The 15,769-nt window shown below is 45.1% G+C and overlaps 1 protein-coding gene across 2 annotated transcripts in view; it reads left to right on the top strand.

Moving 5' to 3' along the window:
* ASIC4 (acid sensing ion channel subunit family member 4) overlaps nt 1-14,614 on the top strand; it is a 269,029-nt gene extending 254,415 nt beyond the window's left edge. The window contains exons 1-10 of one of the 2 annotated variants that reach the window (XM_072122354.1): nt 462-932; nt 1,751-1,895; nt 3,809-3,936; nt 8,804-8,963; nt 9,472-9,528; nt 9,997-10,147; nt 12,985-13,076; nt 13,359-13,438; nt 13,518-13,622; nt 14,210-14,614. In XM_072122354.1, coding sequence (XP_071978455.1) covers nt 477-932; nt 1,751-1,895; nt 3,809-3,936; nt 8,804-8,963; nt 9,472-9,528; nt 9,997-10,147; nt 12,985-13,076; nt 13,359-13,438; nt 13,518-13,622; nt 14,210-14,323 — 1,488 coding nt within the window. In that variant the 5' untranslated portion in view covers nt 462-476 and the 3' untranslated portion in view covers nt 14,324-14,614. Of the gene's footprint in view, nt 1-461; nt 933-1,750; nt 1,896-3,808; nt 3,937-8,803; nt 8,964-9,471; nt 9,529-9,996; nt 10,148-12,984; nt 13,077-13,358; nt 13,439-13,517; nt 13,623-14,209 lie in introns of those variants that run through there. The other variant, XM_072122353.1, reaches the window with a different exon arrangement.
* Nucleotides 14,615-15,769: the final 1,155 nt, after the last annotated feature.

The raw sequence follows: 15,769 nt of genomic DNA, 5'->3' as shown, positions 1-15,769 counted from the left end.
GGACAGGGATTGCATCATAAACTGAGCGCCTGCATCTGATAAATCCCCCACCACATTGCTTCCATTCACTGCCAGCAAGCTGAGATCTTGAAAACAGAGAGGAATTGAAACACAAGTCACAAAGTTTCGAAATTTTTCCTGATACAATGACTGAGCTTTATTTACCGCAGACTGGACGACACCCTGGAAGATCATTTTGTGAGGAGCTTTTTATGTAGTAATTGCAAAACAGCAGAAATGGATTGGCGCACACCCAGTACCGCTCCCTGGTGGGGCAGATGCAGAGTGCTGCTTGAGGATGCTGGGAGAGTAGTACTTCCCAGTAATTACTGGGCTGGATATGATTTGCGCTATATAAGCAGCGCTAGAGAGCTCCCATCATAGCGAGTGCATCTGCATTGAATCCCGTCGGCTCTGCTACATCCTGAGCCCCAGGTGGGTCTTGCCCCCTTGTTTGTGGCTAATTTGAATCCACAATGGGGACAGATTCGGATATTGGGGCAATTAGGTCCAGTGCTGAAACTACAGATAAATTCCTAAAAACCACCAAGCTCCATGGACTGTTCCACCTCCGGGCCTCATTCTCCTTAAGGCATCGGCTATTTTTCGGAGCAATGTTCATCACTGCGCTGGGTCTTCTCATCTCATATTCCTTAGAACACGTCTACTATCTAATGTCTCGTCCCACCATCACTAATGTCAAAATGACCTGGGTGAGAAAGTTACAGTTTCCTGCGGTCACCATCTGTAGGGTGCGGCAGAGGAATGGGATCACCCAATACCCCCAGATGTCTTCTCCATTGGGGCAGGAGTCTCCGATCGATGAGCTGGGGCTTCCAGGGTTGTCGGATCACTCATGGAAGGACTTGGATCGAATGATGGTGAAATGTTTCTATAGGGGACGCTACTGCACGAGCCAAGACTTCACTCCTGTGAGTCACAACCGTCAATGTCATCTGCCACCAAAGTTTTCAATTCTTAATTATAGAAAATGATCACAAAAAGTTCAGCAAATATCTTATAGACTGTGTGTCACTGTTAAGATCTCTGCTTACTGTCTGTGAATAGTCTGAGGCCAAAAACCTGATCTAACACTGTACCTGGAGGTTTGATACAATTGTATCTACTTCATGTCTTCTAGTTGGTCAGATTTCGCCTGCACTGATACATTGTTGCGGTCTGGTTCCGCAATATTGAGTTCACAAAGGATGAATGCTATTGCAACAAATCCCCAGCAGTGAATATCCGGCTTGTGATAATACAGTGTGATTCTTAAAAGTGGAAGGGGGCGGGCGCTAAGGGTGTGTTTAAAGTAGTGTTATGTCTTAGTCTATCTGGGGCTCTCCGGTTCTGAGAACACTACAAGTCCCAGCATTTCCAGGTTATAGTTTTGCAATTACTTTATGACCTCCATACAAGCCGTAAGGTTTATGTTTCTTGCATTGTGTGCGCTATAACCATCGATTTAACGCTCTATGTGACCATGAAGACACATAGGTCTGCAGGGGAGCTGTATACACAGGTGGTAGGAGACTTTTACTTAAAGAAAACTGCAGAGTTGTGTCATTTTATATTGCACTGGAGCATTTACCCTGTCACTAGGTTTTACCCCATTACCCCAGGTGGGGCATGAAATGTACTTTCCAAATTCCCACTTTTATGACCTCCATACAAGCCATAAGGTCTATGTTTCTTGCATTGTGTGCGCTATAACCATCGATTTAACCCTCTCCGCTCTTCGATTTTACAGGTTTACACCCGATATGGGAAATGTTACACCTTCAACGCCGATAAAAACAACCCAAAAGTGACCCGACAAGGAGGGATGGGCAACGGACTGGAGATAATGCTGGACATACAACAGGAGGAATACCTACCTATCTGGAGAGAGACCAGTGAGTATTGGGGTACATTAAAGGGGGGGGCTCTGTTTTATGTCTGTGTAACAGTCTTGAGACTTTCTGTGTGAAGCAAATCTGCAGAAACATGTAGAACGAAAATCCAGTCTTATATGGACTCATGCGTCTCCATGGTTACAGACTACAAACAAACCTTGTGCAGTCACATGCTGCTGTCATATATTACTCTGTTCTATCTGCCTCATTGTCCAATTCTACTGTTGGTTTTTAGAGCCACGGTCGTGAACAGGTTAACAATGAATCGGACAGAATATGGGAAGATCATGTATAACTCACTCCTGCTGAATCACCTCCTAATTTTGACTCAGCAAAATTTGCATATAAAAAAGCAAGAAAACCTCTGTCCCTCTAATATGTGACCATGAAGACACATAGGTCTGCAGGGGAGCTGTATACACAGGTGGTAGGAGACTTAAAGAAAGCTGCAGAGTTGTTTCATTTTCTATTGCACTGGAGCATTTACCCTTTAAAGGGAACCTGCCACTAGCTTTTACCCCATTACCCCAGGTGGGGTATGAAATGTCCTTTCCAAATTCCCACTTTTATGTGAAATCTCATAGGTTTACCTATGTAAAAAGTCAGGCAAATATGACTCTTCTCAGCTAATTTTCCATGAGACGAGTCAAGCTTAGTGGCTGCAGGTAGGGTGTCACCTAAGAAGCCTCCATCTTCTGTTTTTGTCTCAAATTAAAGATATGAATCTCATCTTTCAGACCACATCAGCCTTATAGATGTGTGAGCTAAAGAACCAGAGATCCAGACAGCTAAATGCATGGCTGGAAATACCAGCTGCATATAATGATCCAGTTCCCAAATATTTTTTAAGTTCCTCTGTCCAGTTCTGTATCTCAGAGATCTGTGAGCTTAAAGGGATCTGAAAGATGAGATTCATATCTGGTGACACATTTAGCTTATTTCTAGGTAACATGGAAAGGAACACAAGGTCTTCTGAAGTGTCTCTACCCCTGAAACCATGCATGAAACTTGACTCATCTTGTGAAAAGGGGATGAGAAGAGTCATATTTGCCTGACTTTTGAGGAGATATTTTTATAGGTAAATGTAAGAGATTTCAAATAAAAGTGAGAATTTGGAAAAGGCATTTCATCCCACACCTGAGCGGACTTATGTTTATGGGTTAAAACCTGGTGACAGGTTTCCTTTAAAGGGATTGTCTTATTCATCACTAATACAAATGACCTAGTAGGACCTGATGATGTCATAGAAGCAGGGACACTTATCAGGAACCCAACATATTAAGGGATAGAGCGAAAGCAAAGAACAGCATCCAGAGGACTTGGCAAAAAAAGGATTGTCAGGACTGGATGCAACTGTAACAAAACCTCAGCGATTACAGAAATGGTGTTGATGAATTCAGTCGCTCTGTAATAACTGTGATTTTGCTAAAACAGAAATCATCTCCATCCCATCGGAACAATACAGTGTAATCAGTGAAGACGGAAATGTCATCCGTTAGTAGGGAAATGATCATATCTGCGAGGAGAATGTGGTCTGAATGGGTTTCTAGCCCTTGATAGAAACATAAGTGTTCACATTCACTGACAGTAAGCAGAGATCTTGAGAGGTTGGAGAAATTGAAACCCAAATTATCCTAAAATGTTGCAGAATCTTTCAATAATAAATGATTGAATGATACAAATTGGACCAAACCTTGGAATGCCTATGGGTAAGGTCTAGTGGTAGGTGACTCTGGGATGGATGGATGGACGGACGGACAATTTCAAGGGTTAAAGATTTTCCTGCTGAATAATTGAATGTAGAGCGAGAATCTCCTGTGATTACAAGAAGTGTCAGAGACATTAGGAAGCGAAATGTAACCACAAGATGCAATTACCCAGCAGCGAGACCCACTCCCCTCTCTACTCCTCAGATGAGACGTCCTTTGAAGCTGGAATCAGGGTGCAGATACACAGTCAGGACGAGCCCCCCTACATCCACCAGCTGGGGTTCGGAGTGTCCCCCGGTTTCCAGACTTTCGTCTCTTGCCAGGAGCAGAGGGTAAGACAAATAATCCTACAGGACCTCATGTACTGGTGACAATATACAGGATATCCAGACTAGGGAGGTATTCTTCCTTATATAAGAAAACTATGGCCCCACTCATCCTATCTGCAGGCAGCATGTTATAGAGCAGGAGCTGAGCACATTGTACATAGTGTCCTATCTGCAGGCAGCATGTTATAGAGCAGGAGGAGCTGAGCACATTGTACATAGTGTCCTATCTGCATGCAGCATGATATAGAGCAGGAGGAGCTGAGCACATTGTACATAGTGTCCTATCTGCAGGCTGCATGTTATAGAGCAGGAGGAGCTGAGCACATGGTACATAGTGTCCTATCTGCAGGCAGCATGTTATAGAGCAGGAGGAGCTGAGCACATGGTACATAGTGTCCTATCTGCAGGCAGCATGTTATAGAGCAGGAGGAGCTGAGCACATTGTACATAGTGTCCTATCTGCATGCAGCATGATATAGAGCAGGAGGAGCTGAGCACATTGTACATAGTGTCCTATCTGCAGGCTGCATGTTATAGAGCAGGAGGAGCTGAGCACATTGTACATAGTGTCCTATCTGCAGGCAGCATGATATAGAGCAGGAGGAGCTGAGCACATTGTACATAGTGTCCTATCTGCAGGCTGCATGTTATAGAGCAGGAGGAGCTGAGCACATGGTACATAGTGTCCTATCTGCAGGCAGCATGTTATAGAGCAGGAGGAGCTGAGCACATGGTACATAGTGTCCTATCTGCAGGCAGCATGTTATAGAGCAGGAGGAGCTGAGCACATTGTACATAGTGTCCTATCTGCAGGCAGCATGTTATAGAGCAGGAGGAGCAGAGAAGAGTGTACATAGCATCCTATCTGCAGGCAGCATGTTATAGAGCAGGAGGAGCTGAGCACATTGTACATAGTGTCCTATCTGCAGGCAGTATGTTATAGAGCAGGAGGAGCTGGGAAGATTGTACATAGTGTCCTATCTGCAGGCAGCATGTTATAGAGCAGGAGGAGCTGAGCACATGGTATATAGTGTCCTATCTGCAGGCAGCATGTTATAGAGCAGGAGGAGCTGAGCACATGGTACATAGTGTCCTATCTGGAAGCAGCATGTTATAGAGCAGGAGGAGCTGAGCACATTGTACATAGTGTCCTATCTGCAGGCAGCATGTTATAGAGCAGGAGGAGCTGAGAAGATTGTACATAGTGTCCTATCTGCAGGCAGCATGTTATAGAGCAGGAGGAGCAGAGAAGAGTGTACATAGCATCCTAACTGCAGGCAGCATGTTATAGAGCAGGAGGAGTTGAGAAGATTGATATTCAGATATTTGCTGTTTGTGATATACTGATATAATTCTCTGCTAACAAGTCCAGTGGGTGGAGTCACTCCATGACTTACAGAATAGATGTCAATCACTGAATAGGACCGCCCACTGGTCTCATAAGCAGTGATTGAGACTAATTAATGACAAGTCCTCATGGCTATATCTGTTCGCCTTCTCCTGCTCTTATACTGCAGCTGACAGTTTCCCCTTTTTTGAAGGATCTTAACTAAAAAAAATTTTATTCCACGTACATTGATCAACCAAGTTAAGGACCCGCATATGATTTGCATACATTAACTGGATTGATGAGCCTAGTTATTCATTTGCCTTCTGCTAATCCGAGGTAAAACAAAGTAAATCAATATTTCATTGAACTCTATTGGCTGTAAAAATGGCAAAGTGAGCAAAACTTTACATCACACATCAATGTACTGATCTACAGCAACTACACAACAAGTACAGAGATAACTAGAAGGCTCCGCAGTGCACATACATGACATTACTGATCCTGAGTTACATCCTGTATTATACCCCAGAGCTGCACTCACTATTCTGCTGCTGGTGCAGTCACTGTGTACATACATGACATTACTTATCCTGTACTGATCCTGAGTTACATCCTGTATTATACCCCAGAGCTGCACTCACTATTCTGCTGCTGGTGCAGTCACTGTGTACATACATGACATTACTTATCCTGTACTGATCCTGAGTTACATCCTGTATTATACCCCAGAGCTGCACTCACTATTCTGCTGCTGGTGCAGTCACTGTGTACATACATGACATTACTTATCCTGTACTGATCCTGAGTTACATCCTGTATTATACCCCAGAGCTGCACTCACTATTCTGCTGCTGGTGCAGTCACTGTGTACATACATGACATTACTTATCCTGTACTGATCCTGAGTTACATCCTGTATTATACCCCAGAGCTGCACTCACTATTCTGCTGCTGGTGCAGTCACTGTGTACATACATGACATTACTTATCCTGTACTGATCCTGAGTTACATCCTGTATTATACTCCAGAGCGGCACTCACTATTCTGCTGCTGGTGCAGTCACTGTGTACATACATGACATTACTTATCCTGTACTGATCCTGAGTTACATCCTGTATTATACCGCAGAGCTGCACTCACTATTCTGCTGCTGGTGCAGTCACTGTGTACATACATGACATTACTTATCCTGTATTGATCCTGAGTTACATCCTGTATTATACTCCAGAGCTGCACTCACTATTCTGCTGCTGGTGCAATCACTGTGTACATACATGACATTACTTATCCTGTACTGATCCTGAGTTACATCCTGTATTATACCTCAGAGCTGCATTCACTATTCTGCTGCTGGTGCAGTCACTGTGTACATACATGACATTACTTATCCTGTACTGATCCTGAGTTACATCCAGTATTATACCCCAGAGCTGCACTCACTATTCTGCTGCTGGTGCAGTCACTGTGTACATACATGACATTACTTATCCTGTACTGATCCTGAGTTACATCCTGCATTATACCGCAGAGCTGCACTCACTATTCTGCTGCTGGTGCAGTCACTGTACATACATGACATTACTTATCCTGTACTGATCCTGAGTTACATCCTGTATTATACCCCAGAGCTGCACTCACTATTCTGCTGCTGGTGCAGTCACTGTGTACATACATGACATTACTTATCCTGTACTGATCCTGAGTTACATCCTGTATTATACTCCAGAGCTGCACTCACTATTCTGATGCTGGTGCAGTCACTGTGTACATACATGACATTACTTATCCTGTACTGATCCTGAGTTACATCCTGTATTATACCCCAGAGCTGCACTCACTATTCTGCTGGTGGTGCAGTCACTGTGTACATACATGACATTACTTATCCTGTACTGATCCTGAGTTACATCCTGTATTATACTCCAGAGCTGCACTCACTATTCTGCTGCTGGTGCAGTCACTGTGTACATACATGACATTACTTATCCTGTACTGATCCTGAGTTACATCCTGTATTATACTCCAGAGCTGCACTCACTATTCTGCTGCTGGTGCAGTCACTGTGTACATACATGACATTACTTATCCTGTACTGATCCTGAGTTACATCCTGTATTATACTCCAGAGCTGCACTCACTATTCTGCTGGAACAGTCACTGTGTACATACATGACATTACTTATCCTGTACTGATCCTGAGTTACATCCTGTATTATACCCCAGAGCTGCACTCACTATTCTGCTGGAACAGTCACTGTGTACATACATGACTCACTGCTGTAGCTGCAACCAGCAGAATAGTGAGTGCAGCTCTGGAATATAATAGGACATATCTATTTGGCCGTTAGTTACAATGTATCACAATTAGAGATGAGCGAGCACTAAAATGCTCGGGTGCTCGTTATTCGAGACGAACTTTTCCAGATGCTCGAGTGCTCGTCTCGAATAACGAGCCCCATTGAAGTCAATGGAAGACTCGAGCATTTTTCAAAGGGACCATGGTTTGGGAATAAAATGTGTTATTTAATTGAAAAAGAATGTCTTCTGATAAGTTATCAGATGTGTGCAAACATCTGCAATCTATTCTTCACTGTTCCGCGCGTATATTATCTCCCGACAAGTTATCAGATGTGAAGAACAGTGAAGAATAGAATAAAAACAGTGACCACAGGATCATTTAAGTGAAAAACACAGTGAAGAATAGATTACAGATGTTCGGCACATCTGCTTACTTGTCGGGAGAGGAGATACGCTGTCCCGGGATCCGCTGCTCTTCTTCCACTGAAGTCTCCCCGATGTCTCCCTGGTGCCCGAAGTCTGCCTGCTGCCCGATGTCTCCCTGGTGCCCGATGTCTCCCTGGTGCCCGATGTCTCCCTGGTGCCCGATGTCTCCCTGCTGCGCGCGATGTCTCCCTGGTGCCCGATGTCTCCCTGCTGCGCGCGATGTCTCCCTGGTGCCCGATGTCTCCCTGCTGCGCGCGATGTCTCCCTGGTGCCCGATGTCTCCCTGCTGCGCGCGATGTCTCCCTGGTGCCCGATGTCTCCCTGCTGCGCGCGATGTCTCCCTGCTGCGCGCGATGTCTCCCTGCTGCGCCCGATGTCTCCCTGCTGCGCCCGATGTCTCCCTGCTGCGCCCGATGTGTCTCTGCTGCGCCCGATGTGTCTCTGCTGCGCCCGATGTGTCTCTGCTGCGCCAGATGTGTCTCTGCTGCGCCAGATGTGTCTCTGCTGCGCCAGATGTCTCCCTGCTGCCGTTCCGCGCGTATCTTCCGACAAGTAAGCAGATGTGCCGAACATCTGTAATCTATTCTTCACTGTGTTCTTCACTTAAATGATCCTGTGTTCACTGTGTTCACTGTTTTTATTCTATTCTTCATTGTTCTTCACTGTGTTTGTTTAATTAAATGCTCGATCTCGAGCAGGGGAAATACTCGTCTGAGCAACGAGCCGTTTCGAGTACCTTAATACTCGAACGAGCATCAAGCTCGGACGAGTATACTCGCTCATCTCTAATCACAATGTCTTCTTTTTGCACGCAGCTGACATATTTGCCCCAGCCGTGGGGCAACTGCAGAGCCACTGCCCCGGCAGGCGACTTCCTTCCAGGTTACAGCACATACAGCATCTCTGCCTGCAGACTACAGTGTGAGAAGGAGGCGGTGGTGAAGAGCTGCTCCTGTCGTATGGTCCATATGCCAGGTATCTGGATCTACACCACTACAAGGTCTTCCAGCTCTCCCAGACTACAGAAGTGCAAATCCTCCTTGTGATGCCGTACACTCCTCCTGCACTGCTCTGACTATCCGTATCCTGGGAAAGCTGAATGACACCAATATGACCCTCATTGTTGCACCATCTAATGGTGATCCATTACAACTAGTAATATATTCATAATGTAAATTACAGATTTCACAGTAACATCTGTAACGTCTCTTAAAGAGAACCTGTCAGCAGGCGAGATCATGTAGCCTGCAGGGAGTGTTATGTATTATCCCTGGACTGGAGAGATCAGGCCTTTGTGTATATTGTTATGGAACATAAATCCATATTTCACAGTCCTGCTGCTACTAACAACATACACAAAGGTGTGATTGCACATCGCTCCAGGGACAATACCTAACATTTGGTGCAATTTGTATGGACACACCTGCTGACAGATTCCCTTTAACTTGTTTATAGAATCAAGTGATCTCATTTTTTTTTATAGGAAATGAGACAATCTGCCCTCCCTCCAAGTACATCAGCTGTGCCGACACCACGCTAGGTATGACATCCCCCAATGTATTGTAGAATTCTGTGATATATGGTTTTCCTAATATCCTGTATATGTAAGGTCTATAGTATATACATTATAGCTTCTAATATCATCAACAACCATTACCACCATTGATCATTTGATCGCCAATGAGAGGTTCTCCTAATGATACATTGTACTGCAGAGGCCACTACAGGCCAAATGTGGTATTACATGTTGGGTATTTGACCTTGTCTGAGCTCATAGACGGGTCCTCCATTCATAGGACCACCCTCTAGATAGAGAAATCCCGACCTATAGAGAAATACCAACCCTATAGAGAAATAGCACCCTATAGAGAAATACCAACCCTATAAAGAAATACCACCCTATAGGGAAATACCAATAATTATATTAACCATGTCCATGCCAGAAGGTATAATATGTGTCACAGCTTTGTCCTCCTTATATATCCAGTGGTTTCTTCTCCCCCCACAGACATCCTGGTAGAAAACAATGATAAATGCACTTGCCCCACGCCTTGTAACATGACCCGCTACGGCAAGGAGATATCCATGGTCCGCATCCCCAACAAAGGCTCGGCGCGTTACCTGGCCAAAAAATACAACAAGAACGAGACCTACATCCGGTAAGTGAAGCCTTAGAAGTGAAACAATGTATTTCCCCCTGCACCCCTCCTCAGTCTATCAAATTCTCATGAAACAGAAGTAATTCCACTTATAGATTGTGAATGTATTGACAATGGCAGGTATACTGGTTGTCACAGCCCCGCCCACCTACTTACCTTTCCTCCTCCCTGATGCAGCAGTGGGCGGCCATGTCTAGGTAGGTTAGCTGTTGTTCCATGTACAGATTTTGGAAGATGTTCAGAGTAGTGATGGGAATTCCGGCTCTTCTTAGTGAGCTGGCTCATTAGGCTCCACTCACTAAAAAGAGCCGACTCTTCTGGCTCCCGATTAAATATATAATAGGGAGCCGCAGGCCAGTCAGTCACACCACTCCCCTTTTAACCTGATTTTATGGGGTTAAAGGGGTGTGGTGAGCCGTTTAGGGGCGGGGTTTAGTGAGCCATCGGCTCATTTAGGTGAGCCGGCTCAGGTCGATCACTTGAATGAGCCGACTCTTTGTGCTCAGCGAACGACCCATCACTAGCGCAGAGCTGCCTAACCCTGCTGTGCTCTGTGCCATCATTTTATCCCTGAGCTGTCAGGTGTGTTCCTTGGATTTCCTGACCCTTCACAGACCAGCTGCAGTTATACTGGGAGTACATGTAGCCCACGCTTTTCAGGTTTTTTTAATTAGCAAAAAAAAGTTTTCTGCTTCAAAAATACATTAAAGTTTGCGGCAGGAACATTTGGAAAAAGGGAAAAGTTGAAGGGGTGTGAATACTTATACAACGCACTCTAACTCCGAAACCCAGGTCATTGCTCATTAATTAAAAGCGAGGCCAAAACGTAACTGGTGCGGGATGCTACCTACGGGGGATCCATTTGTGGTGGGTTCTGCAGCGTAAATCATCATTTAAGTCAAGTCCGGTGAGTGAAGGTGCAATAAGCCACCTCCAGGAGGTCTATGGACGCCAGGTGCAGGATGCTACATTACGCGGTCCAGTCGTGCTGACTACCTACAAGAGGTCAAGTCTGGTGAGAGAAAGTGCAAGATAATGGGGCTCATTTACTAAGGGTCCGAATAGCGCACTTTCGTCAGGTTTCCTGACAATTTCCAATTTGCGCCGAATTGCCCCGGGATTTTGGCACACACGATCAGATTTTGCCGCATCGGCTTTAGCTTGCACGTGACAGAAATCGGGGGCGTGGCTGTCGGACAACCCAACGGATTCGGAAAACCCGCAGAATTTAAAAAAGAATTTGTGTTGCAAGATCAGCACTTACATGCACCGGGAAGAAGAAGGTGAACTCCGGCTGACCTCAGCGCAGCAGCGACACATGCAGGATATCGGGCGCACGACCTTAGTGGATCCCAGCAGAGCCAAATCCTCTATGGCCTAGAGGATGGCTGCCAGATGAAGGCGCCATATTGGATCAAGGTCAGGAGATGCTACATGACCGCTCCACCATTAAAAAAACTTGCCCCTGATTCAATATGGTGGCCATAGTCAGGCATAGCCTAAAAGAGGCAAAGGCCTCCTCCCCTATTACTTGCTGTACATTTTTCATGATAAAAGAGGGTGAAGGGAGCTTTGCCTTCCTCTGTACACACTGGAACAGAATGCGCAGAGACATCTCATTGTAAGGGCAGGTGTATTGGACCTCTCCAGGCTTTGATAGGGCAGGATAGTAATTCTAGAGACACAGATAAGCCATGTATGCAGCACCCCTGCCATTCCCTGCTCTCAGGGGTAAGAGCCTGTACCCCATCACTTCCTTTATCTATAGACTCCCAATCATTGCAGCTGCCATGAAGAGCACACAACCCAAGAAAAAAGATGTAAGCAAAAAAATGCCTCTCCAATATGGCCGCCCTGAGAAGTCCATCTCACTACAAAGTAAAGAGAAACAATGTAAAAAAAATGTAACCTTGGATTCTGAGTATAATTCTTTCCAGGAATGTGCTTGTAATCCAAATCACTTGTATATCAAAGCAAGTATTCCCATAAAAAATCATTGAAACCCATACGATTGGTTCCGCAATGATCGGATACCTTGGGTTAGGAGCAGAATTTGTGCTTGTAATTAAAATCGCTTGTAAATTTGAAGCAAGTTTTTTTCATAGGAAATTATTGAAAAGCAGACAATTCGTTCCCCAAACATATCTAGTCATGTGTAGTACAACATACAGCCCCTTTATTTATTCTTGCATATTGGGGCAGATTTACTTACCCGGTCCATTCACGATCCAGCGGTGCGTTCTCTGCGCTGGATCCGGGTCCGGCCGGGATTCACTAAGGCAGTTCCTCCGACGTCCACCAGGTGGCGCTGCTGCGCTGAAGAGCATCGGAACGCACTGGAATACACCGGGCCGGGCTGAGTGAAGGTAAGTGCAATGTGCAATTTTCGCATTTTTTTTAATGCGACGGTTTTTCCGAATCCGTGGGGTTTTCGTTCGGCCACGCCACCTGATTTCCGTCGCGTGCATGCCAGCGCCGATGCGCCACAATCCGATCGCGTGCGCCAAAATCCCGGGGCAATTCAGGGGAAATCGGCGCAAATCGGAAATATTCGGGTAACACGTGGGGAAAACGCGAATCGGGCCCTTAGTAAATGATCCCCATTGTGTTAGAGAGAGGACGTTAGGGTAAAAGTAGAGGGGGGGGGGGGGGGCTCACATAATTATTGTATTACGAAATTTTGCTTGTAAACCAGGTCACAAGTTTTTTGTAGAATGTAATCGTCTTACAAAACACTTGCAGACCAAGTTACTCATAATCCAAGGTTCCACTGTAATGGATATAACAGTGACATACATAAGACTTCCCCTTTAAGTCATCCATGTTTTACTCCACAGGGATAATTTCCTTGTTCTAGACATCTTCTTTGAAGCCCTCAACTATGGGACAATCGAACAGAAGAAAGCCTATGACCTGGCCAGCTTACTGGGTGAGTGCTACATGACATATCGCTCCATAGTAGTCGGGAAGAAGCGTGAAGGTTATTGTGGCCATTTAAAGGGATTGTAGTTTTTCACTTTCACTTTAATATTTCTTCTGCTCTCCATTGAGTGTTGACCCCCCTAGAAGGACCCTTCTATGACCACTACTTGCTACAATGTATACAATATAGATTTGTACTATACTTAGACATCCCATATGTAGAGCACTGCTCCGGTTCTCATTGCTCATTGACCCTGCGATGGACTTGTCTTTCCATCTCATCCTCCAGGAGACATCGGGGGTCAGATGGGTCTATTCATCGGCGCCAGTATCCTCACCATCCTGGAAATCCTGGATTACCTGTATGAAGTGAGTAACAAGTGGCAGTGATGCAGGAGATATCTCAGGAGGCTTCGCTAGGATGTGACTTGTATCTTCTCCTCTTTAGTTGATACGAGATAAAGTGAACAAATTGTTCAGAAGAAAACCATCTCCCACCAGAAAACCAAAAGAGAACATATCAACGCTCGCCATGGATGACCTGAATGACCAGGTACAGAACCAATGTATGGGGGGAACACAAGTCTGGAAGATGAGTAACCAAATCCATATACAGAACCTTTTGGGATTCTTGGTCCTTGCAGATAATCTTATTGGGTTGTATCTGGTTGCAAGGAGTTTGGTAGTTGGTCAATTCGCTTTATTGAGTGATTGAGCCAATAATGGCATTTGTAGTTATTTTCCCCTTTACGCCAGCTCCACGCCTGGGGTGCATTGAGGGAATTGGGGTTCTCGGCCGGTGGGGGAGAGGTCTAGCTTACCAGCGACTTTTCACACATTAGACCTGGTGTACAAATAAAACAGCCACCCACAGGATACATCAAGAAGCCTAACCCTGCGCCGGAGGGGGGTGATCACTGGCGTATGATAAATAACCCCAATATTGTCTATGGCCAACTCTATTCTCGTGCCGGGTTTGTTGGTTGGGTTTAGGTGAATGTAGTGTAAGGATTAGAAGACTGAAATGTATCTACCATCATGGATACCTTAGTTAGTGTATGCGTTCAGTGTATAGTTATAATATAGCATTCAGGACAATGGCCCGGATAACTTGTACTGACCCCCACTTGTTCTGTCCAGAGCACCAGCGAGGTTCGTGGACGACATCCAGAAGGAGCCTACGCCAACACCATGCTCCCGAACCATCATCGACACTACACACACCACGGAGTATTCGAGGACTTTGCCTGCTAGACATATAACGGTGGGGTTATACCCACCACAACTACTGCTCTTTTTTTGACAGAGGCAAAAACATTACGTATGATCCCCCCACCCGGCCTCTCACAGACTCGGGAATCAGGAACCAGCTCCTACATTTGGATAAACTGGAAATTTCCAAGGACATAAATGAAGCCAGAAGAGCCTCGGAAGTGGGTGAGATAGACCCAGGACATCATGGTACATCCTCTTTACTCCAGGCAGTAGGGTGCGTTCCTCTACAGAGTTGGGTGGGTCATCATTAAACCTATAGCACTGGCTTCAGATCCGCTCTTCTTTACTTGAGTTTCTACTCTCCATCCATCTACATCTCATGGAGGATTTAGATGAAGGAGTCTACAATGACAGTGGGTCAAGTTTAGATGACACCAGGTCATGTACAATATAGATTTTACGGGTCACATCTGGACTTAGAATGAGATACTTTGTAGATAGACTCCTCGAAGCAGCACAGAAGCCAAATCATCTGGTGTTTATTAATATTTATACTCATTTTATACCCAGGCACAATGACGAAGCAGATGTAACAGGCAGATTGTCTACACATAAAGCACACCAACTCCGTGATTTACTCTCAAAACATAAGAAAGTTGGAGGAAATGCCACCTCCTACCCGAATAGACTTACAGGAGAGTCCATCCGCCTAGAATGGACTCTTTGTAGGACCATCTGAGTTCAATTTCCCAGTTCTTGCAGCCAGGTGAGCATATACTTACACATTTCTTATAGATTTACATTGCCCCTAGACCCATTTATACCATATCAGCCCAAAACTAGGGTACACTAATCAAGTGCACTACAATCCATGATCTAGTTAATGTTTTTGGGCTGGGACAACCAACGTGTGTATGAATTTGATAGAGCTCTGAAGACGAGGTTGGTGAGGGTCTTGTTACAGAATATCCATGGTTAGAAGAATGGAATGACATAGATGGTGGGTGAAGATGATGCCGTAGGTTGGTAAAGTTTGAAGGGATATCACAATTAGAGGTTGGAGGAATCTCATAAAGCTTCTACATTGGTGAGGATCTAGAAGTTGCTCAAAAGGTTTGATCAAGGTTCATCAATGGGAAATAAAAAGGTCCTCAGATAAGTATGAATAGACCTTGAAGGTGTTGGTTCTCCTTGTGGACCTTCAGAAGGTGCCAGTTCTCGAGAGAAACTCTTAAAAGCCATGAAACATGAATATGTTCTCATTAAGGACTACACTGAAGAATGTTTCCATGGACTCTACAGTGATGACAATGAGAGTGGCATGTATAGACTGTACACACGTACATGACCATTGGTAGAGCATGGCCATGGGCCCATACCATGTAGACGAGGAAGAAGAAACTAGAGGCTTCCTGTAGTAGGGGGTAGGGTCTGGTGAACCCTACCCTACATAGACGCTATAGGGAAGGCTTACACAGAGTATAT

Source organism: Engystomops pustulosus, chromosome 8 (assembly GCF_040894005.1).
Source record: "Engystomops pustulosus chromosome 8, aEngPut4.maternal, whole genome shotgun sequence".
Classification (NCBI taxonomy): domain Eukaryota; kingdom Metazoa; phylum Chordata; class Amphibia; order Anura; family Leptodactylidae; genus Engystomops; species Engystomops pustulosus.
Note: the sequence above shows the minus strand (reverse complement) of the source record. Positions and strands in the feature narration are given on the sequence as shown.